Source organism: Periophthalmus magnuspinnatus, chromosome 3 (assembly GCF_009829125.3).
Source record: "Periophthalmus magnuspinnatus isolate fPerMag1 chromosome 3, fPerMag1.2.pri, whole genome shotgun sequence".
In the NCBI taxonomy this organism is placed as follows: Eukaryota; Metazoa; Chordata; class Actinopteri; order Gobiiformes; family Gobiidae; genus Periophthalmus; species Periophthalmus magnuspinnatus.
Genome location: NC_047128.1, coordinates 33,833,895 through 33,859,297, shown reverse-complemented (window position 1 = coordinate 33,859,297; position 25,403 = coordinate 33,833,895). Strand labels below are relative to the sequence as shown.

At 42.1% G+C, this 25,403-nt stretch overlaps 1 protein-coding gene across 1 annotated transcript in view; it reads left to right on the top strand.

The window, feature by feature from the left end:
- The first annotated feature begins 209 nt into the window (after positions 1-209).
- The window catches only part of sox6 (SRY-box transcription factor 6), a 94,739-nt gene continuing 69,545 nt past the window's right edge, over positions 210-25,403 (top strand). Inside the window, exons 1-4 of the mRNA XM_033983214.2 lie at positions 210-513; positions 2,541-2,647; positions 15,953-16,023; positions 20,869-20,919. Of these exons, the coding sequence (XP_033839105.1) occupies positions 20,885-20,919 (35 nt within the window). The 5' untranslated portion in view covers positions 210-513; positions 2,541-2,647; positions 15,953-16,023; positions 20,869-20,884. The remainder of the gene's footprint in view (positions 514-2,540; positions 2,648-15,952; positions 16,024-20,868; positions 20,920-25,403) is intronic.

Here is a 25,403-nt window from a genome sequence, read left to right as displayed (position 1 = left end):
GTAATCTCCTCAACTTTCACTCTGTAAGTAAGTGGCGTTTATTTAAGTAAAGGACAGTAACATATCCTTTTCTCTATACACTCCTCTCGCTCTCTTGTCTCGGGGTGAGGAGAGGGTGGGCAGAGGGGGAGGAGGAGGGGAGCCCTGCCTCTTTGCCTTCCTCAGATCAATGCTCTCTGGCCACTCACTTTCTGATGTTGCACGACGGGAAATGCTTTGAATACTTGCGACATGGCTGCGCGCATTGATTGCCAAGATTGACAGCGGCTCTACGCACCATCTTCTTCTACTTGTCTTGAGAGATAGCGAAAGGCGATACAACAAAAGGTAGTTGTAGTTTTGGACAGTTCACTCATGCACGCAGTGTTCACAGTGAGTCAGTCTACGGGATCCCCTCATATGGCCCCGTGTTAAGCAGTCTCAAGTTTTTTTTTTTCCGCTCAATAGACACAATCATCGTGTTAGTCTTTACGCGGGAGGAAAGGACGCACATCTACGACTGTGACCAACAAGGTAAACAACCACGTTTTTCCAATGCTTAACGTTGATACGTCTTCAGTCCTTTACGCGGATTAAGCCGCTGTCACTGGAAACTCCGGGCTTTACGCGCGCTCCATTTTCACTGTAAAAAGTCAAGCACTTGTCAACTTTTAGCCCCAGTTTATTCACAAGTGACGCTTGTAACTTTTAGGTCTGGTTTTGAGTCTGTGCGCGCTTCAAACTAAGAAAAACTACCAGAAGAAGCGAGAGTGGAGCGCGCTGTCCCCGCAGCCGAAAAACACTAGTGGCGCTAAATATAGACCAAAGCAAACGCACGCGGAGATAAGCGTTAAATTCTCTTTACAGACGGACTCAAATGGTGTTTTTGTAATATTTTTGGATGACGCTGTACGTTCAGATGAACAGTGTAAGTAACCGGACACTTGGGGAGTTTAACTTTGTCAGTCTGAGAGCAGCTGTCAGTGGAGTCCAGTCCACAGCGCGCGTTGAATCAGACTTTCAGATATAGGCCGAGTTAATTGGTGTTTATAACTTGTGCAGCGCTTTAAGTTTAAAAAATACCACACGTCTGGCTGTGCGTCTGAGCTGGAGGCAGTTTCACTTGTGTCCACAAAGGGGTACCATTCATTGACAGCGACGCACGCGGGTCTTATAAGACTATCAGACACGAAGAGGATAAGTTTATCTCCTCCTCTCGTTACACTCGTTACATCCAACTAACAGCGACTTCTTTTTGTCTTCTTCTAAAATGAGAGAAACATTTGGGCCCCGTGCAGCCTGGGAATTTGCTCTTCCTTTAACTTTCTCCGGGGGTCAGGGGAATTGACCTTTAAAGAATGCATAAGCCATAAATTAAATGCAACAATCGGCACAGAGAGCTTGTCCATTTAGAGAAGAAGATGCACTTGAACAGTTTCCCATTGAAGCCTTTTGCAGCGCGCTCAGTTTGCCACACTTTCCCTCTGTGCCAAGAGGAAAGAAGCTCAAAACGGGATCATTATTTTATTGTTTTTGCGCATTCATTTTGGGCAAATACCTAAAAAAAAAAAAATAAATAAAAATCTCCTTTTGACTCAATTTAATAGCTTGACAATAATTACAAAACTAGTTTAATTTCAATTTTTTAAAAAGGCTAAAACTAAAAATGTGCTGCCTACTTTTATTTTATTTACAGCTGCACAGAACAACACAAATCCCAGATAAATCCTTTTTCTCACATGATGCAAAATAATACAAAAATGTGAATTATCGCGAGAGTTAATAATGAGATAAAGAGCTGTGATTAAACTCTTCTAAATGCTCTAATCACCTGCCTTTGTGATGGAATTTACCCGGAACATACCTGCGACTAATTCATTAACGCGTAATTACACCTTGGGCACCTTTCCTTAAACCTGATATTACATCCAAAAGGGGAGTGTGTTTTGCACTTTGACTTGTCTAAACTCTGAGCTCAAACGCTGCGGTGGTGTGTCGTGCGTGTCAAGGCGTTTATTTCGTGTGGTATGTAGTGGAGTAGTACAGTTGCTCTTTGCTGAAGCTGTGAACGCAGGTCTCCAGATAAGGTAAGACCAAACGTCCCCAAGACTAAATGGCACACTTATAATTAGACTGCCCATTCAGCACATTGTCCGGGCTGCTATACACGGACACACGGCTCTGTCTCTCACTGAGCCTGTCTCTGACCTGACGCTGTGTGTTGTTGCTCAACCAAAAAAGAGAAAAGAGGAGAGCAAAGAGCGAAAAGCGAAAAGAGGAGAGCAAAAAAAGCAAAAAAGCAAAGAGCGCAAATCGAAACGCGCCAGTGCCCGACTGTGCCCAAAGACCCTGTGGCTCCATGTTCAGGCGAAATGTGTGTTTTTCATCATGTTTTTCATCATGTTTTATTGTCCACATTATTGCACTTGTCCAGGTTTTGTTATTGTTTTTATTACATTATATAAAGTCACGAACGACATTTAGATATCGTGAAAAGCCACATATTTACATCTATAAAATCCTTAATGAACTTTTCCTCTTTTTTTTTTTGTTTCTTCAAGGACTGGACCTTTGGAGGTGGCTTGAACATTTTTCCAGTTTTTGAGAAAGAGTGTGTTTCCCACCTGGACCCAGCACAACACACAGACTCTGTGACGCTCATGAAGCAGTAAGTTCAAAAAGATTTGAGCACTTTTTATTTTGGCATGTGAGGAGAAGCCACCTGGCTCGCTTGTCTAAACACATCCTGCTTCTGTCCAAGAACACTGTTTACTGCGCTGTAAAAGCAACACTGCTCCTCCGTGTGTGTACATTAATGTTTGAATTATAATGATTATTTGTTAAAAACTATCTATTCGGGGGGAGACAAATGTGCAGGAAAGAGACACTTTAAATTGTTTAGACTAGGTGTCACACTCTGAATTTACTTCTGTGCAACCTTTAACTGTCCTCATCTCTGCAGGTAGGATTTGTTTAAACTGAGCTCATGTGCCAGCAATTAGTGGGATCAAAGCAAACGCAGGGAAAGAGAGAATGGAGAGGATGGGGTGATAAAAGGAGGGCATGAAATCTTTTCACGGTGTAAGAAACTGTTTGACGACTTTAAAAACTTTGGTCATTGTTTATCCATAAATCGTGATTGGTCTTTGTGCGTCCAAAAGCACAAAAACGTTGCCTTTATGGACTCATCACGCCTCATCTGTCTCATGACGAGCACAGGGGCCGTTATCTCATTTCTTTCTCATCTTTATACAGAGCATACTTGTCGGCTACATCCAAACACAATCTGATTTAATCTGCACTGAGCAAAGGGGAAGCTTCAGTCCAGAGTCCACAGCACAGCCAGAAGTTGCATTAAATTACTATAATTTCAGAAATGATTAGATCATATTACTGTTGGTGTAACTAATCCTCTCAAAGTTTGGGAGCAGTTTCAGAATGAACGATTTCTTTTTTATTTTTATAATGTGGCATTTTTTATGTAGCTTTTTACAGTAAACAGTGCATAATTTTCTTGCTCAGGTGTTTTATGGGTTTATTTGTGGTTGAAATATGATTTATCTTAATAATATCAGAGTAAAGCTGCAGTGTGGAACAGAGTCATTAGATTAAAGTCACTAAAACAAGGATGTGTACATATTTTTGTACAGAAGAGATGCAGATTATTTTACTACAAAGAGAGAGATTCCAGGCTTTTAATAGTTGTGCGTTATTTTGTGACGTGTGTTGTCTTTGCCATTGCCCTTGTCGGACTCAGCAGTGACACGAGTATAATATTGTCATTGAGCTCATTAAAAAAAGCGTTTGTGTGGTTCCATATGTCCTGCTTTGGTTTCAAGTGGCAGAGCTGCAGAGGCAGAGCCAGGGCGTGTGAGGGAGCACTACTGAGCTCTCTTCATGTCGGTGAGGAGCGTCTAAGACCTGATGATAAACAAGATGTGAGGAGTAAACAACAGCCGGCCGCATAAAGGTAGAGGAGGGGGGCGGCAGACGGGCGACATAATCAATGTGGCAGCACATGTTGTGACATCTGTCTTTCTAAGTGTTATCTAATTTGCTGTAGAATATTTCAACAATGATCCAAACTGATGGGCACATGCCAAAACACACACTTTCTGATACAAAAAGAGCGTCTGACGTTATTCGGGAAATATAATCCGCTCAGTATCTGTAATGATTTGTGTGAAGTGACTGAATATGACGAGGACGGGGCAGTTTGTAAGTTTGAGTAGAACAGGAGGCGTCTGCTGACACGTTTGGTTTTATTGGGTCATTGTTGAATTTGAACTTGAGACGTTGTGCGACCGTCACATTTGTCATGTTCTTAATTATTGTGCGTCTTTATTGAAGTGGTTTTGAGACGTTCACTCGTCTCTGTGTCTGTGATGAGCGAACAGCCTTCATTTTATTTTTAGCATTTTAGGCTCAATGCCCCAAACGTCATTGACTAAACCTGAGCTGAGGACGCACAACCAGAAACACACAACACCAGTGTGTGTGTGTGTGTGAGCTGAGGACGCACAACCAGAAACACACAACACCAGTGTGTGTGTGAGCTCTGTGTGTGTGTGTGAGCTGAGGACGCACAACCAGAAACACACACACAACCAGAAACACACAGCACCAGTGTGTGTGTGTGTGTGTGTGAGCTCTGTGTGTGTGTGTGTGTGTGAGCTCTGTGTGTGTGTGTGAGCTGAGGACACACAACCAGAAACACACAACACCAGTGTGTGTGTGTGTGTGAGCTGAGGACGCACAACCAGAAACACACAACACCAGTGTGTGTGTGTGCTCTGTGTGTGTGTGTGAGCTCTGTGTGTGTGAGCTGAGGACGCACAACCAGAAACAAATAGCACCAGTGGGTGTGGGTGTGTGTGTATGTGTGTGAGCTGTGTGTGAGTTGTGTGTGTGTATGTGTGTGAGCTGTGTGTGAGTTGTGTGTGAGTTGTGTGACTTGTGTGTGAGTTGTATGTGTGAGTTGTGTGTGTGCTGTGTGTGAGTTGTGTGTGAGTTGTGTGTGAGTTGTGTGTGAGTTGTGTGTGTGCTCTGTTTGAGTTGTGTGTGTGTTGTGTGTGAGTTGTGTGTGTTGTGTGTGAGTTGTGTGCGTGCTGTGTTTGAGTTGTGTGTGAGTTGTGTGTGAGCTGTGTGTGAGTTGTGTGTGTGCTCTGTGTGAGTTGTGTGTGAGAGCTGTGTGTGTGCTCTGTGTGTGCTCTGTGTGAGCTGTGTGTGAGTTGTGTGTGAGTTGTGTGTGAGCTGTGTGTGAGTTGTGTGTGTGCTCTGTGTGTCAGTTGTGTGTTCAGTTGTGTGTTCAGTTGTGTGTGAGTTGTGTGTGCGTTGTATGTTCAGTTGTGTGTTCAGTTGTGTGTTCAGTTGTGTGTTCAGTTGTGTGTGAGTTGTGTGTGCATTGTATGTTCAGTTGTGTGTTCAGTTGTATGTTCAGTTGTGTGTGAGTTGTGTGTGTTGTATGTTCAGTTGTGTGTTCAGTTGTATGTGAGTTGTGTGTGTGTTGTATGTTCAGTTGTGTGTTCAGTTGTATGTTCAGTTGTGTGTGAGTTGTGTGTGTGTTGTATGTTCAGTTGTGTGTGAGTTGTGTGTGTGTTGTATGTTCAGTTGTGTGTTCAGTTGTGTGTGAGTTGTGTGTTCAGTTGTGCAGTGACAGGGCAGGGCCTGCTCTTCTGTCAATGAACAGTGTGTGAGTTGTGTGTGTGCTCTGTGTGCGTTGTGTGTTCAGTTGTGCGTTCAGTTGTGCAGCGACAGGGCAGGGCCTGCTCTTCTGTCAGTATGAACAGTGTGTGTGTTGTGTGTGAGTTGTGTGTTCAGTTGTGTGTTCAGTTGTGTGTGAGTTGTGTGTTCAGTTGTCTGCTCTTCTGTCAGTATGAACAGTGTGTGTGTTGTGTGTGAGTTGTGTGTTCAGTTGTGTGTGAGTTGTGTGTTCAGTTGTGTGTTCAGTTGTCTGCTCTTCTGTCAGTATGAACAGTGTTGCCGACATTAAAGGCTTGTGGATGAAAAAATATATAAATTTGTATCTTCACAGAAAAGTCTGTAATTGCACAAGTAACTTAAGTGTCTCATTCTGATGTGTATATGTGTGTGTATCAGTCAGAGCATTGTGTGTGTATCAGTCAGAGATTTATCCCAAAATAATTGGGCATTTTCTATAGTGCACAGAATAGTTGTGTATAATTAACACAGACTTCAAAATGCAGTGTCAGTGGTGATAGTAGCCTCTGTTGATTTTTAAGTCCCACATTAATATGTAGAGTTAATTGGGAGCGCGGTGGTGTCCATGTGCTCCACACACATGTGCTCCACACACATGTGCTCCACACACATGTGCTCCACACACAGGTCAGGACTGGAATCAGGTGGAGGAATCAGTGGGCCTCATTGTTTTTATGAATCAGATGAAGATTTGTACAGTGTCTGTGTGAAGATGGTTGGCTTTATTTCCATATCAAAGCTACGCACAGCGCTGTCGGGCAGTAATTAAAATGTGTTGGATTTTGGAGTCCCCGCGCACACACACTGCCACACACACAGCCACACACACCCCCACACACACAGCCACACACACTGCCACACACACAGCATATGGGCGCAGGTCGAGGGCGATGTGGAAACAGTGCAGGTGGCACCAACTGGATTTAAACAAACAAATGTGATGGTATTTGGCAATGAGAGCCACAATCTGCCATCAATGGAGCATCTTTACTTCACATTCTGATCATTAGCACCACTTCAAATCTCTGTTATGTTTTTATTGACATTAGATTAACATTTGATAATGGTTTTATTGTGAACATTTGAATGGAGATTGACATTTAGTCGTTACTTGTCAGTGATATGTTTGGTTGTTTTTACTGGAGAGTTCTGCAGCTTATTATTATTATGAGTTCAGACTTTGGAGAAAATTGTACTGTTGTTTGTGTTAGATGGCAGTTTCAGGAAATAAATATCGAAAGCCCTTTTATTTGATATGATTTTACAAAACAAAATTGTATCAAAAATGGTGATCAATATGAGGGATTTTTTTTGTTTTTTTTGTCATGTCGCACAGCCTTACTCGAGTCTCCCACAGCAGTCGCTCTGTTGACTTTGAGTCTTGTGCAGACACCAGGGAGAGCAGATTAGTTCTCCGCTCTGGGCTTCTCACGGCTCATCCTCATCACATCCATTCTCTGGTGATCTGTCCATTGTGCTTGGATCAGGCCTTCCTATGGGCCCGCTGCTGTAAGCCTGTCTGTATAAATATCACATGGACAATTAGGAACTTAAATGTGATTGTTGCCTGTGTTTTGGCAGTTGTGTGCCAGTAGAGTAGATATTTTTAGTTATTAGAGCTTTATCTTAGGGCAAATGTGACAAATATCTTATATGTTATTAAAGATGATGCAGAATATTTATACTGGATGTCATTTTTTTGCACATCTCCTGCTACAACCCAGTGGATGTAAACGTAAATCTTAAGTTTGTGTTTGTTTTCTCTACTTTTGTTGAATATGTTGCAGTTTTAAAATGCTCAGTAAAAGTGTATTTATGCATTTCTGTAAATAGGTGAATAGCCATAGTCTCATGAAAAGACCAACCATTGTCTCTCCTCATGGCCAGGTCTCGTTCACAGACTGTGATGTGGTTGTGGTCAAAAAGTGCATTATAAGGAAATGTCTTCAGCAGATGCAACCGCCATCTCTGGTCTTTCTACCGCACCTCGTCATTCTCTTAATAAAAGATGGGCTACTTGGAATCTGTTGATGAAATTAAAGACTTTGTGCGTACACTTTATATTACTGGAGTAACTATGCGACCAAGTTGTAGACCGTACAGTTGGGATGAGACACACTTCCCACAATCTATATTTTTATTATTATTTTACATTTTGCGCTGTCATTGTAGCTTCGTCTGGAGATGTTACTCACCAGTGTTGACCCTTTTGACCGAGCCAAAACGTAAACACATGGAAACAAAAAGATAATTTTCCACATGTGTGCACAATCTTGTGGCGTTAGATCTTGTCCCATCCCCACCGTACGTAGATTTAAAATACTGATTGTTAAAGTGCAGTTTTGACGTGTGCAATGCGAAAAAGGGAAACAACTGCTGAGTGCGGTGGAGAACGTTTTCTAACTCGCACAGCTGCACTTTTAAGGCGAGTTATAGTGAGGGAAACCCGGAACACGGAACGCGGACGAGAGCTGGAAGCGTAAAACCAATGAAAAGTGCGTGTGATAATCACTTTCTTCAATGGACTAAAAAGAGGAATCTGTTGAAATGATAGAGAATGCCTTGTGGGTTTGGCCCGTGCTATAAATTTCCCATGAGCCTCCAATGACAATCTGAGGGGATAGCTCTGGCACACGACACACACGCCCACATCCAGCGAACACACAGCACACCCCTCTCCCTCACCAGGACCACGGAGAGTCGGGCACTGACAGGAGGCAGAGGAGGAGGGGCCACCTACCGCCCGTCGCTGGTTTACACGAGAAACTATCCAGAATGATCAAAAATGTTTAACCCTTACCATAACAATCGACAATTTAAAACAAAATACTATAACAGGAAGCTCAAAGCCAAGAATACACAACAGGAAAAGGCAAAAGTAGTGACAGATTGTAGAAGATAAAGGTAATGCATCTTTTATAATTGTTTTGGGGAATAGTAGTCGTCACAAAAGATATATTTTACACTAGCGCCTTCGCAGGTCAGAGGGTGTATTATACGCTCTTTATTGTATGTTAGAGGCTGCGGTTTGCATTCAAAGAAGACCTTTTTAAATATGTTCATGATGTTCTTTCGCCCTTATCCAAGTGTCTCCGTTTGACCACCTAAACCATATCATATTTACGTGACCACGATACTTCCCTAACCCAAACCAAGTGCATGTAATTATTCTATACACCCAGAGAAATAAACTAAAGAAAACGTCATTCGTAAACGTTTTTGTCCAAAGACTTGTTGTTTCCATAAAACATGTGTTTGGTTGTGGAGAGGCTGGTGGAGGCTCCTTGCTGTATATAAACGCAGGCTGTGGTGCTGCAGCCTGTGTTTTGTTAGAGCGCAGAGAAAAGCTCCGTCCTTGGTTTGGGGGGTAGGACTGAGGGTAAACTGGGGAGGGACATGTTCCTCCTCATACTCAGCAAAGCTAAATTTATTGGTTACCATCTGCAGGGTGGAGGAGTTTGGGCTGTGGCCAGGCCAAAGAAAGGCTTCTAATTAAACAGTCATCATTATCAACTTGTGGTCAGTGATCATCATCCCACCGTGGTTCTCCAAGATGAACATGGAATCATTGAGGCTTTTGTGAGGCTGCTGCTGGACTGAATTAGAAAGGCAGAAACAGAGGAGAAAAGTGCTAGTGCGAGTGTTTTTTTCTCTGTGTCTTGGCAGAACAGCAGCATGAGGCCCTGTGCCATATCCACTCAGGTTTAAACAATTACCCAACATCAGAGAAACCAGTGGAGCCTCTGCGCTGGCACTGCTCCGGTGCTTCTGACGGCTGTTCCTCTGGCCATGCTTTAGACATGGCCAAGTGTCACATGTAAGCGAGGCTTTCGATAATTTCAATTAGTGTAAGAGGGTGTGCCTGCCGTATCTGTATCAGTGCTGATGGAGGAGCTTTCCTTTGAGCTTGACAGGCCCTTAATATAGTATTTCATGGTTTGATGTGTGAGTGACACAGTGGCGCTCCAAGAGGATGGCAAAATGCTTTATTAGGACCTAATTAGAAGCCAGTGATTAAAGGGGAAGTGCATGTGATTAGGAGACCTGCAGATGATGTGGAACATGGATGAATATTCAGCTTCAGAAGCTCAGAAAGTCTTTGTATGTGTCTGGGCGAGCTGTCACAATACACAGTCTATAGAGCAAAGAGCTTCTCCACACACTCGAGCCCTGGTCCTGGTTTGATCTTTGACTTTACGCTCTGCTGTGAACATCAGTTTTGCCTTTTGGATATGTGTTTATTTATTCATAGTGAAAGTCCATGATATTATTAAAATGTTGTCAAGTCAAGTAAGCGCCATAGAAACCCACAGCCAATTGAACATGAAACCATGAGGAATGCTGTGCAAAGCCAGGTCTGCTCTGGGGGCTTACGGCCCATGTAAAGAATCACACATTCTTGTGAGTCAGATCGCTGTGTAATCACACAGATAAATGGACTCACTATTATTACCCTCCTTCAATGGAGAGATTAGCATTAGATTTTCTTCACAAACTTTTTAACTTTGGTGGACATGTGATAGCCGTTACCATTAGAAATCATTTATGGGAGTGTTCTGAGGGCAGGAGATTGTCAGCAGAGCCTTGTGATTTTACAATTTCACAACTGACTTCCTCCTTAAAATGACACTGGCTTACCTGCCTATTACCCTCTTTGATTTCTACAGTACATGCCTCTGCGCTCGGAGAGGTATTCATAATAAGCTTAAACTCCACTGGCTTCATTGCTATATGGTGCTTATCTCTTGGCCATTCAACAGAGAGAAGACTCATATTTTTTCCAATTTCAACATTTTACTGCTGGCCCAGTGTCTGCCCAAAACCGTGTTTGAGGAGCAGTTGTGGGGAGTCTGCACACATACATGCAGACATAAAACATTATTTTGCCTTTTAGAAATGAACGCGGCAAAACTGCATCATTTTTATTGCACTAAAAGTCCCATAATTCCACATATTTTTGGTCTGTGTTTCTTTCAGTTTGTATTTTATCACATATTTAAATACATGAGCAGTCTGCGAGAGCCATTCATTTAAAAGTGTTTTCTTTTCTTATTTGATCAATGTCATATTCCAGTCAAAATGTTTGAATGTGTTTATATGACTCTTGTCCTAGTGAAGTGCTAAAAGTTCTTTTGTATATTTAAAGGAAATTCTACAGATACCTGAGTAGTTTGTGTTTCGCAGTGGTCCTGAAAAGATTGTCTTTTTATGAGTTTTGCTTGATCAGAATTATTAAAGAAGAAACTTTTTACATTTACAACCAATAACATGTTACATTAAGCAGCTAAATAAACACTGTAACGGCCTCAGAATGCTCCAGTCTGAGATTCATTTTTGTTCGGTCCACTCCCAGTTCCTCAGTTTCACCGCTCCTTGTGCCGTGCTGTAATGGGCTCCCAAGGCATGATGGGTACCGAATAACGATGTTTTCCTTACCCCCCTTATTCTGAGCTGTAAAAGTGAAACATGGGATATAGTATAGTCTAGTTTGTGATGTCAGTTGTTTTTGCTGGATATCCATACAGTGACTTTTGGGCTATTTTCCACGTTGTGTGGCACCGAGAGCATTATGTCACAAAGGGCACATTGTAGCGGCGCGGCTGTACGTCTGTTGTCTTTGCTCTGCTCACTCACCTTCTACAGTCCAAACCCAGACCCATTTCCTCTTCTTGTGCTGCTCTCAATATACAATGGCTCCATGGACGTACTACATAATGGAAAAACACATACATTCAAAACACTTTTGTCCAGACTAATTGCTTGTGGACACTTGGGCAGAAACGTGCATGCTTTACATCCACTTATTTGCTGAAGTCATTAAAAGTCTGTATTAAACATATAAATGCATAAGAGAGGTAAATCTTTATATACTGCATTGCCTGTATAGATATTTGTCTTTGAGAATCACACAGTGCGTTATAAGGATCAGGAGTGTCTTATAAAGAGCCTTCTGTTTTCCTTCTAATTGAATTTGCCACTAACATATGCTGGCAGGAACCTCTTACCTTGTTTGACTTACTGTATTTATTGCCTGACGGTAGAGGTAATTTGACCTTTCATTTCAAAGGCTCTTTTTTAATCCAGATAAGGAGTGTTAAACTCAATTAGAGCAGTGATCAGTGGTTCAAACACTACATTTGTTTCCTGTGAGGGTCCAAGTGGACGGAGGCCCTGCTCTCAGCTCTGAGCTCGGCCGGGGCAAAGCCAGGAGCTCTGCTGGAGGAGGGGCAAGAGAGTTCCTGCCATGTCACTGGAGATTTGTGTGCTCCGTTTAAATCATTTCCCTCTTTAGAAAATTAAGAAGGCAGAAATATTCTCAAACTGGTCATTTTCCCTCCCCCTAAATGGACTCATTTGCATTGGCAAAAGCTGCTGTTAATTGTAGGTTTCAAAAAAGACAAATGACCCAGACAACTGTAAATAAAAGCAAAAGAAGAGTCATATTGTTAATTGTCACAATGGTTCAGAGGGGCCATTGTGACAAGGGGCACGTGGCTGTTTCTTTATGATTACATCTGAGACTGTACAACCCTTTGTATTCTTATGGTTTTGTTTTAATTTAAATTCAAAACCATCAAAAAGAATGAGATTTTGACATGAATTTAATCGTGCTGCTCACAATAAAATCCAGTGGCACTAACTACCCAGAGGAAAGTGGCCATGTCCCTGCTCCCTCTTTCACAGGAAAAACACCAGTACCTTGTTGTAACCTGATCATTTATGGATCAGTTGTTTTCATTCTAGTTTAATTCACCATGTGATTGATTTGCAGAGCGGTGCTGTTGGAATATATCCTCCGTAAGCTGGTCTGAAATGGGGGTGATTTGAATACAGATGCTCACAGCTTTGGCCTTGTGACTGGAAGCACTTGGAGCTAGGAGACAATTGCAGGTTGATTATGTTGCTTCTGTCAGAAGTTGCACGTTCTTTGTACAAGGCTGTATTTGCATCTAAATGCTTATTGTAGACATCTAAACAGCATAAAGGCTGATTGTAAATGCCAGCTGTTAGGCCGTACTCAGAAATAAAACAAGAATTTCTATGAGGAAAATTGGGATGGAAATGAGGAAATTATTTTCAAACAGTGGAAGTGAAATCAATAACAAGGAAATGGTTGTATTTGTCTTGTGTATCCAGGCTGTGTTACACTCACATATGAATCTATTTACAGTGGGCTACTGCATGTGTATTTAACTGTGGGAAATTCACACTTTATATTCAAATGGATTTCTCTTTTGTTGTTATTATGGTTTGTATTAGTATTGGCTGTTGTTGCAGATAACTTTAACTATGTTGTGTTGTATTAGCTGAAAACAAATGGGAATATATCATGTTGTTTACTCAGTGCTTAAAGGCCCACAGTACACATGTGTTGCTATAGGTGTTTTAGACGGTGCCCGCTGCAGAGTGATTCCCCTGCTGACTGGCTCCTCCAGCTCTTTGTCCAGCTGCACTCAGTGTGTCGGGCTCCTTGGGAGACTGGCAGCCTTCTCCAGTGTGCCTCTACAATGGCCCAGCCTCCTTTGAGGTGTTAAAAACTTCCATTTATGCATCTCCCTGGACAAAAACGCACCAAGCCCATTTGAGTCCAGTGGCAACACAGCACACATTGTGGACATGCTTCTTGAGCACTCATTTCACAGATTCTAAAACCAGTATGTGGTGAACAGGATTTGAGGGGCTAAAGTGCCCCACGAGGACCAGGCGATAAGAGGCAGAATCGCCACCGCACAGTAAACTAGAAGATGGGCCGCGCAATATAACCACATTACCTGTGAGAGGGGCTTGTTTTCAGACTCTGCTCTCAATGCACACACAAACACAAAAGCAACAGAGAAATAAAGCAACAAAAACACAAGTGACTGGTACAAAGTGGTTCTGACATGGTCATCTTTTTGTGTTGTTTAGTTTGTACACAAAAGAAGTCCTTTGAGACTCAAGGTCGTTTGGAGCACAGAGATAATAAACAGAAGTAGAGATGTGCAGATGTGCAGATGATTCTTTGTGGTGTTTGTGCATCAAGAGCAGCATTTAACATACGACATTACTGTGATTATTTTATGTGAATGACCAGAGATTGAAATAGTACGCTTTCGCGGTGGCCTTCCACATACTGGATTATAGTGACGATATTAAATAGTACTTTCATATTTAGACGACGCAGCTGCCTACAGCATTGCCTTCGTATAGTGGGGCTTTTAAAATACAATCACATGTTGAGAGACTTCTCAGAGTTTTTCTGTGGTTCACACGTCAAACCAAATCAGCCCTCAGCCCATTTCCTCTTTTCCTCTGGGACTGCAGTGACAGCCTCGGTCCCGGACAGCTCCAGACCAGGCCTGTGCCGCTCCTGCTGCTGCTGCTGCAGAGATAACCACTCAGCACCAGCTCCGAGCAGCGGCCTGATGCCACAGATTACCTCTATTGTACAAATAACTCACTCTGCAGAATTCCTACTTTAGCATGTTTGATCGCAAAGGAGTGAGGATTTGGAATAGAGGAACATAATAGAGAAATGGAAGATTTTTTTTTTTTTTTTTACATGTTGCAGATCTGGACAAATTCCAAACAGGAGTGCAGGTTTGGACTTGCCTGTAGTCGGACTGCTGCTCATACAGTATACACCGCGTATTATGACCATGATTCACCTTCACTCTCAGAATAAATGTTGTATTGAAATAATAGAGGAGTGAAGTGTCTCTGTGACTGACCCTGCTCCGTGACACTGAACCACCGAGCGTTCCCTGAAAGACTCAGCTCTGTCTGTGAAACAAAGTGATAGAAACTGTCAATCTTATTTGACCATGAGAGTGGTTTAAGCCTTTGGAGTAGGAGGCTTGAACTCTGATATGATATATTTCTCTTCTCTGTTATTTTCGGTAACATTTCCACGAGCATGTCTTTCCTCTACTATAATTGTTTTCCTTACTTAACAGCATTTTAATCCTGACTTCCATTGTGTTTGGATATTTCGTGCACATTGTACGGCTGGTGATTTTGCCTGTGTTTGTGCGTGAGCTGGATGTTGTGAGCTACAGAAAAGGGCGCTCTTTGACAGAAATGCCACAGGTGGTTGTGAGCTCCTTTGATGCCAGTTTCAGGATTCTTGTGTCAAAGAACTACACCCCCGCTCATTCTGTACGACACGGACAACGAAACATGTTATTATTTCACCTGTGAGATGAAGCTGTACTGTTTAAACTGACCATTGTCGAACCAGAATCTCACTTACTTTAGATGTTTGAGCTTTTTAAACTTGGATTATTGTGAGCATGGCTGTCTTTCTTGTTCACATTGTCTTAAAAATAATCTACTTTGCCACGGGTTTTATTTAACTTGTCATTTGTAATATTTATTGTGAGACTTGCACAAATGGGTTCAGTGTGTTTAAACTCTATAATAGCTGTGTAAATATAAATCTATGAAGTAATGCAGTAGTATATACTATGAGTGAATATAATATGTGTGTGTGTTATTTTGGAGCTTAAATTGTGCATTCAGTCTGAGAGCTTTTCTTTCAGTTTGTGTCTCTGGAGTCCTCTTTGCCCATTGTCACCCCGCTGGCCTTTACATGACTCGTTCTCTCAACCCTCGCCTCCCTCCTCTCTGCTGCTCCCTCCCTTTCTCCCTTTCTCCCTTTCTCCCTCTATCCTGACTACAATACAGTGGTACAGTTATCCAACACTCTTTGTTGTTTGGGAGCACGTTGGCTCCTGCAGAATCAGACTGAGGTGCTGTACTCCAAATTAGTTTCAGATCAGTTAAGCGTGACCTTAAAAACCCTTGGCCTTGTTTAATTGGCAGTGCCGCGGTGGACTAATTGCATAAATCAGCTTGTAATGAGATCCAAGCTTATTGTGGAAAACAAGATAATGTGAGAAAATGAGCATGGATGAAGCCACTGTGCTGGAGATGTCTCTAACTGTGTGTCGTTTTATTATCCTGAATACATTGTCATTTTCCACATCACTAGTGCTAAGTCCCCACTGTAGTGTATGTCAAACGTAACGAGCCAAAACCAAAGAAAGCCTCTAATGTTTTTCAGTGGTGCTTGAAAAAAAGTGTAATGTGATTTGAAACATTTCTATTGGTGGCAGCTGTGTGGACTCGGGGTCAGCGTTGGCTTACACTAACCCCTAGTCATCAGTCACTGTCACCCCCTTTGCGTCCTGATTCCCTTTTAACAAAATATATTTTTAGCATCAATAATGTTTCATATTCTCTTTTTCTCTGTGTTTGTATCTGTCCTCAGGTCACTTACATGAATTCACAATCAACCGACCAGTGATCGCTGGAAGCCGGGGATTGAGTCTTTCAGTTTTTGTAAGTATCAATTTGCCCCTTCAGCTGTTTCTGTCTTGCCACATGTGTCGTGCCCCCCGCTGTCCTCTCCCACTCTGAACACCTGCATCAAATGAAGTGGACAAATGCTTAGGCTCACATTGTATGCACAATTAGAGGAGTTACATGCACTCAAAGTTAGACCTTTTCAGCACCACGCTTTGAAATGGCATTTTTACTGTGGTTTGCAGTACACTATTGTGCCCATAGTATACATACATAAATATAAAGTATTTGGGATGATATTATTGCATGTGAGAAGCCTGTAGCCTGGTACATCTTGAACAGTCATCACTGAGCAGATTAAAATACAGACCTTTAAAATTGTATCTAAGATATTAGGCAAATAAAAAAGAAATATCTTAGTTGATTTTATTATTTTTTCCCAAATGTCAGTGAAAATATCTTCTCAGTTATATTAGCATGGTTAAAAACACATGAGATTTTTGGGTGAATCCAAAGTTCATGGCCATTTACCATTGTGTAATTGTGACATTTCACATCAAACACTCTTCTGCTCTCATGAACACGCACCTGCCAGCAGCACGCAGCCTCGCGGGGCACAGACTCCTCCTGCACCAGATCAGATACAAAAAGCCAGGAAAAACATGCACAAAAATGTATTTATCATGATTATTATAACCATGAGACATTATTATAATAACCATAATATACCATAGTTAAAACACGGACAGAATGCAGTGTAATGCTCCACCACTCTGTTTATGTTATAAACTGTAATAACTAATATAGATATGGCTGGAGTCATCACCCTGCGGTACTGGGCCTAATGGCTTTATAAGACTGAAAACAGGACTAAAGAACATGTCATTAATTTCCCTGCTACCCCAGCTGTAGAAAGTAATGCATATCTAAAGTCCAGCAAAATGAATTAATGATTTCAACCATGAACTTTTCTCCCAAAACGCCATGAATCGTCTCACACTGATAATGCACACGACCCTGGAGTGTGAAATCCCTGTTGCGTTGAGAGTAGCCAGTTAATTGATTCGCAAATTATTTAAAGTTTGTAGTGCCCAGGGGAGTGCTAGCTCTAATGACAGCCCTTTTTGAAAGGGTTTAAAAACTCTTAGCAGCAAGCCCTTATTAAACTGTTACAAGAAGGTAACACGTCTAAATTGGGGCCAAAGTGAGATAAAGTGTGATTATTTTCTATTTCGTGATGAGGTTGTTTTACATGTTCTTAAAAAAGTGCCTTTAATACAGTGCAGTCGTAGCATAAATAGGTACATTGTCTCTGAACCTCAGTGGCAGCACTAAACGCCCCGTGCCGTTCTAACTAGTGAGCACAAGTTGGTGGGTCTCTGTGTTAATCTTGACCCATTAGCAACTGCTGTCATTCAGACACACGGCGTCAGCCCGATTTAAATAAAATGAAATGAAGATAGTTGTTTCTGGTCCCTTGGCTTCACTCATTGCCATAAACATATGCTCTGTGCCTCGCTTCCTTCCATCTTATTTATGACTTTAATTTGTTGTGTGGGCTGCGTAAGAAATCAAATTTAATCCAATCCTCCCAGGGACCCTGTCATATAATAACATGGTAATTTCTGTGTATCCTTTTGAAAAATGAGGAAATTAATTCTTCCTGACATGTTCTAATTATTCCAGTGTGAACGGCGGATGGTCTCCCCTCCCCCAGCCCCCTAAGTGTCAGTTGCTGACGGGTGGCGAGGTGCTAATGCTGACCAGCAGCGCGTTTAATTTGAAACATGAGCAGACACCTTTCAACACACCTTCCTAATGTTGGAGTGGCTCACACAAATTAATTCACTTCTCTGGCGGCAGCTTTGACGTGTGTACGCCGTATGTGCATCCACTCTGTGTGTTTTGTGCTTTCTGCAGAAGAGGTGGGATCAGGAGGGGGCTACGGTAGGGCATTAGGGTAGTGCAGGAGGGTACTAGGGTAGGGCACTGAGGTTATGTAACGCAGGACGGTCCTAGGGGAGTGCACTAGGGCAACACAGAACAGTACTAGGGTGGAGTACAAGGGAGGCACTAGGGTAGGACACTAGAGTAACACAAGAGGGTACTATGGTAGGGTACTTGGGTCACACATCTGCCCCCCACACAGCCCCAGATCAGGACCATTACCTAAATCAACCAGACACTTTTACACTGTTACACAGACACCGTGTCTTAGCTGCAGTGGAGCAATACTTTTACAACTTGTGCACTACACTGGAGATTAAATAAAAGGAAAATATTAAGTATAAAGTAAAAAAAAAGACAAAGGAATTATAATTATAAACATAAATGCAAGTGCACAAACAGGGCAGAGGGCTCTTAGTTTTAATACTTTGCCTAAAGCTGCAAATGCTCGAGAGGAAGAACTGAAAAAGAAGGAAATGGATTTTGTTGTTTTGTTTGTGTTTGTTGTCTGTGAGTTTTACTACAGAAAACACATAGTTGTGGTGTCAAGACTGAGGGGAGGAGAACACAGTTCTGTGAGCGGAGGGTGGGTCCCCCATGACTCAGAGAAGGCAGAGGCGTCAACATGGCCACTGGGTCCACAGGGATTAAAGTGTCCCCCATCACACCCTGCAGGGTTAATCACTGCCATTTTGGATCCACACAGAGGAGAAAACCAACTCTCCATCACGGTGGAAGAACTGAGGCCGACTCTGGCAGTGCAGCTTTACAAACATGTTTCCATTCTGCTAAAGAAGTATTTGGCGTCTTGGTTTATTTTTGGATAGTTATGGATAGTTTTTCATAGGCTCTTTATGAACCAACTCCCTCTTATCTTCTATATGATTAATGCATTAGTTGGAGCGTGTGTCTCTGTGTATTGTGTTCTCCGGGAGCATGTAAATGACTGAAGGCCGAGAGTGCTGTCCTGTGCCAAGACCCACATGGCTGCTGGCGGTGCATTAAATCAGCAGTCAATTTGACTGTAAGTTAGAAATCTGGGCTAGGTTAAGGGGATGTGCTGAAGCCGTGTTAATAGCGAGCTTGTTGTCCATATGGTACTGCTTTAATAGAGCACATTTGTTGCAGATGGTGGGAGACTTGGTTAGGCAGAGGCACATTTTGGCAGGGACTCATTCTTCGAAAGGGCTGCTGTGCTGCTCACCCTGGATCGGGCCAAACTGATGTCTATCCTCTGCCTCTCCTTCATCAAACCACTGCCCTTGAATATAATTTAAACCTGATCAGGCTTTTTGTCTCTGCGCACAAAGGATAGAGCTTAGTCACTTTTTCCAAAATGTTGCTACCAGCTTTCCAAACCGCACCTTTGCTTCGATGGACTAAGTTGAGTTTTTCTGACCACAATGGGATTGTAGACAGCAGGCACAGCTGAGGAAACACAAGCAGAGCGAAGGAGAGGAACAAGGGTTTGGAGTCCAACCAAAGATAAAGATAGAGCTGAGTGCTGCCGTATCCCATAAACAATTGGCTTTGAAAGCCCCATGAGCTCATGTGCATGCTTTTTAACAAAGTTATTATTTAGTCTTAATTTTTATCACTAGACTATTGTATTCCTTTATACTATTTTTCCTACACATTGTATTTGTGCATTCACACCTGCTTTTTGTAGTTTGATCTCTTGGGCGCTCACTGGAGGGATGTGTGCTTTTTGCACTGGCAGAAGTGAAGAGACACGCTCGATGTGCTCTGCTCTGTTTGACGGTTGTTTTCTCACGTTGTCACTGGCCTGGTGTGTCCTGGTTGTGATGGTATTATGTGCACAAGCCCAGCTGAGTGGAGAAAAGAGCAGAGCAGTGCCCCTGGCTATGCCACTCCTGCCTCCCCAGACACCTTATTGTGAGAAAAGTCTGGCTGAGCCCTCTGGGCCTGTGGATCCACTGCAGCGCTAAGTGCACCACCAACTCAAAGGCACAGTGTCCTTGGCTCCACTCATTCTTTCCATTCTCTCAGAGGCTTTGTCTTAGGAGCCAAGAGAGCAAGACGAGAAATGCCAAATTACACTCATGCTCCTCAAACTTTAGGTGTTCTGGGCCGGCGTGTTATTTAGAATATTTAGCATTTTTAAAAGATGGTGATTGTGGAACATAATATTACACACTCAAGGATTTTTTTCTGTAATTTTATTTTTTTTTCTGTAGTATTAACTTCCAAATTAGATCAATACCAGAGGGACCTAAAAGTTAGTTTAGAGAAGAAAAATAAATTATCATTAATTTGATCAAATTCCTACAATAATCTCAACCCAAAAATGAGTTTCCCGTTTAGGACCAGAACATGCACAGGGTTTCATCAATATCAATAACTCAGAACAGCAACAATATCAGAACAGAACAGTCTCAATATAAAACTGAAAAGTGTTGTGCAGTAAGTAATGATTATCCCCGTGTGTCCATGACTTTGCGGGCTCGGCTTCTGAGCGACCCCTGCGAGTGCTGACATCATGACCACATCCTCCTGCTTCACTTGAGCTGTGCGGCGCGCTCCGCAACCACACATGTGCTGCAGCTGGACCACCGCTGGCTACTCTGAAGTGAATACATGTATACATCTGCACACAGCCGTGGAACAGGCCTGGGTAGACATCAGTAGGCAAGGTTTATTTGATGCAAACATATCATCAGGCTCTCTGTGCAAAACCAATGTTGTATGCAAATCCACTCCCTCCACGGAAAGAGGTATAATTAATGATGTCAGTTCATAAAAGAGAGGATGGGTTTGCAGCCATACTCTTGCCTTAATTAAAGACATGCCTTATTATAGGAGTAAGATATATGTACTGTGTGTTTTCCCTCTTCTTTTTTCTTTCCCTTTTCTCTTTCTTGATTATTGCTCGTTTCATAGTGAAAATGGTTCTCTGTGATTTTTCCCTGCCAGAACCCCACACGCTGACATGGAGGGCTATCTACGTAGCAGCTTTTTACTGAGGTTAGTTTCCTTTACCTTGTTGCCATTCGGGAGGCGGAGCATGGGCGGTCCCGGGTCACTCGGGCTAAAACGTCGGACACATTTTTTCTTTTGTGTTTAGACTTTGTCCTGTGTTGGCGTACACTTGTTTGTGTATGCACATGTGTCTTTATCTCTGAGCTTGGTCAACATGGATTAGAGCATATTTACTTAAACCATATGTAATGACCATGTAGTGTCTGACCAACTGGCATGTTCACATAAGCCAAACAAACAACACAAACTAGAAGGGCAAAAACAGACAGTGTGAATATGAAAAGTGCAGGCATTGTGTCTATGACGTTTTTGCATGCTTTTGTTTGGCCTGACTCCAGAACTGCCCTAATCAGGGGTACGGCTGGGACTGGCCTCTCATTTCTTGTGATGTTCTGTTGTTTTTTCCTTGTGTTTTGTGTTTGTACTCAACCTACCATAAAGATTTACATTTTTAGTCTTTATCCTTGGTGTGATTCTAATTAAAAATGGGTGCTGTCATTACACACAGTGGAAGTAAATAGGAGCAAGTGTATTTACCATTGGCTCCTTTCCTAGTCAACCACCTTCTCTAGGCTCTAGTGTTGCTCCCTAATTAGGGCTGGCTCATTAGAAGCCACAGCAGCAGCATCTGCCTTTCAAAGCTTCTGTCAGCCAAACTTTACTAAAGCTAATGAATCCGCTTTGATTTCAGTTTCAAAAGGTCACTTATTTGATTAAATTAACAGCATTTTTCCACATAACTGTTGGGCCATTTTAAAAAGAAAGGACAATTTGATACGATTACACTTGCTTGTCAAAACGTCCTTCAGGAATTCAACAGGAAGTTCCCTTATGCTGCGAAATAGATTTTTATTTTATCTTTGGAGTCCATTAAAATGTAGCAAATGATCAAGTTCAATATTTACAAAAAGTGGATTTTTTTTTTTTTAATCTTGCTCTAAAAAGAAATCTAAGAAGGTAGTTATGGGTAGTGCACACTCTATTTCTTTTAAATTTATTACACTTTTTCAACTCTCTGATGATGTAAACAATGAATAACAGTAACAATGTACAGTTTATAAGTTATAGACGCGTGATATAGACGAGTGATGTCGGGGTAATCTCACATTCCGGAAGAATGAAAAAAAAAAGGAAAAATGACCTTTGCCCTTGCCCTGCTTTGAACTCTTCTTTTTTGTTCTGAACACAGAGAGAAAACAGAGTGATTATTGTAAGTAAACACATTACTTTGGCCCTAATCCACATCCTTCTGTCAGTGTGTGTTTTAATTAAAGAAGAAGCAACAGTAGAGACGTATCACGCACACTGGCTAAAGATTGGAGACCACGACAATCAGGGTAAGATTAAAGGCAGCTTCGCTTTAAGGTTAGCCATTTTGCTTGGAAGAGCTTTGTGTCCCGTAGCGGGCTGCGTGGAGGGGGCAGGAGGAGAGACAGGACAGGAACAGGATGGATGTGACAGTCCGACATTCCTGCTGCGAAGAATCCCAGTGTTTCTTCTCAAGTAAGTGATCCAGGCTAACGGGCTTCAACGGGCTGAGATATGGTTCAGGGCAGTCAACATTTATGAGCTTTTTAACCACGTATAAAGACTGATTCATGCCCGTTTGAGCACGTTGACAAATCCTGCATAGTCCTGGAGTTTCACGAACCACCTATCTCCGCCCACTATTCTGTACTTACTTGCATTTATTCAAAACATTCTGGCTTTTGGTCAAACATGTTGGGTGCAAAAATTGATTTAAGTTAAGGATATGCACGAAATACAATCGACCGTGTTTAAATGATAGTTTTGGTATGCTAAACCGATGGTAGGAAGCTGTCCTCTTACAGTTCGGGAGGGGGAGAGAGCGCGTGATAAACAGAAAGATGTCTTGAGTGTGCGTTAGCTCCCAGTGGACAGGACCTCCCCCTACATTTCTGCCATTATTTGATGTAATGAAAGGAGAAAGTGTGTAGCATTGAGATTGTTAATTAATTTAGTCTAACAAGATGAAGATAAATGAAACCCACTGAAGGTTGACTAGGCTAAGGGGCCCACTTAGCATTCCTCTTGCCCTCTAGCTCTGTCTCTCTCACTCCGCACAATGGAGCTCTGCTAATAGGTGCTGTACCGTGTTTGTACAACCCCGCCAAGCTCCCGTTTTGCAACTTTTACATACTAGACTCTGTCACAATATATTATTTATCTGCATGCAACTATATTTTAACACTGTAATTTTCTGATGTGTAATTTAAATATCTAAGGTTATTATGAAATTAGCGCTTGTGCAATTATGTTATGACAGTGATTTGTTTTTTTTGTATCCACGTATCCATTCTGTCACTTTGTCTCAGTAAAACCAACACAGATTTTATGATTGTGAGGCTGGTTATGTCTGAATTGCGGGGGGCTTGCATAAAAGGGTATTCTTTCTTCTGACGATGTGGCCCCCTCACATGAGCCTGTGTGACTCCCAGTCTTTCACCATATGAATGCTGCTGCTTTAATGCAGCCTGGGGGCTATTTGTGTGTCAAGACAGACAAAAAGCAAAGGGACAGTTTTCTTACAAAGGCACACAGTTGTCTTCATGGCCAAGCGAATCAGTAGTCTATGAAGGTTCGTCCTCAGTGGACACTCTTTAGTAGATGTTACGACAGCACAAACTAATCATTATGGCGCCTATTCTCAGTTCTCAAGTCATCAACAATGGGTAGTTGATTATATGGAAAACACCAGAACAATTATGTCTTGTGTTTTGGTGGCAGGGCAGCGTTTTAAAGTGCAGTCCTCCATAATGGCCTCATTATTGTTATTCTTGGAGCAGGCCTAAGGAGAAGGAATGCCTTGCTTCTACTATGCCATTATTTCGTAAATTTTCGATCAGCTCATCATGCTGTCTACTGGCAAACAGAAACATTACTAATTAAGAGTGAGTGAGTGCTTTTTTCTGCGACTTGAAAGGTATAGCACTCGATAGACTGTTAATATAAGAAGGGCACAAAAAAGCAGGATTAGAGCTGTTACCCTGGTAACTCCAACTTCCATCTGCGAGGGAACAATGAACTTGTGTTTCTCCTCCACCTATGCTTGAAAAAACCCAAAGCAAGGAAGCGAGCGTTGTGAAAGGACAAGACCCTTTTTAACAACAAAGTGGGATCCAGGCCTAATAGGCTCTTTGGTGCGAGATGTTAGGCGAGATCACTGGGGGATAGAAAAGCTGAAAGGTCCTGTGTAATCCTAGGACAGTGAAGGTCGCTCCAGCTTTTTACAATGGCAGTTTGTCTGACAAGTTTTTAGTACAAAATGTATTGGCTGCATAACAACATTACATTTACAGTACATTAAGATTCTGGGCTTTTATGTAATATGTGTTTTGTTATAAAAAGTTAAACAAGCTGGACTGAGTGAACAATTGCACTTGAATGGCTGCTTAAAGTGCTCCTGGTGTAAAACACTGTGCAGTTATAATGATCTGGGAGGAACAGTATGTGTTTCTCTTTGAGTTTTATGTCCCTTATTACAGCTGTGATACGTCGGCTCACATTAAGCTAATTTATGGTTGAGGCCAGCGTAACAGCAGTACAGGTTAATGAATTTGGCATTACTAATTAAATGTTATTGAGGGATGAATATGAATCCTGTAGTCAGAGGAGACAGCTGAGAAGAGAAGAGCAAAGGAGAATGGCACTGAAGACTTTTCTGGACCATCCCTCTTTCTTTAGCTTACATTTACAGATACTATAATATGAGTTTGAATGTGAGGTGAAATAGAGGACAGCTGTATTTAAGTGCATTGCCCTCACACAATACCTTTGATTACCGGCTATGAATTTTGATCCGTTATGGTGAATATGCCCACATAAACCAAATCTGAATGTGAGCTTGACACCTCCAACATGTCGCTTAAACACAATTTCTTTTCTCCCCGACCCTCTCCAGTGTCTGTACACTCCATGTCTGACATACTCTTCCTAAGAGCGAAGCCTTTCAATTTAGATTTCAATTATCATGTTAGTTTTGTGATTAGACTTTAGTCCTCCAGGAATCAGGCCTCTTTGCTCCTCTCTAACCCACTCTATTGCACTTCCCCTGCAATCACATCCCATCTGATGAATTGCGCATATAATTACGGAAGTTATTGAATATGCAGATCGCTGCTGACTTGGTGTGTGGTTCATAATGCTTCAACACTAACCGTATCAAATAAGGGTCTTCTATAAAGACCCGCTCTTCTCATATAAGAGGGTCAATGCATACTATTAGTCCCAAATAGCAGACAGCATCATGTCTTCAAACAAGTTCACTCCATGAAGTACTTCGCTCTTACTGGGTACACAAGTACTTGTACACTTTATTAAGTTTATTGTAGGGACTTGAACAACTCCACCAATGAAGAGCATTTTAGCAGGCCGTCTGTCGGTGCTGAAGGTGCTAAAGAAGGAACCGAAAGGAGGTATTTCCCCATGTTACAGTATGCATCGCCTTC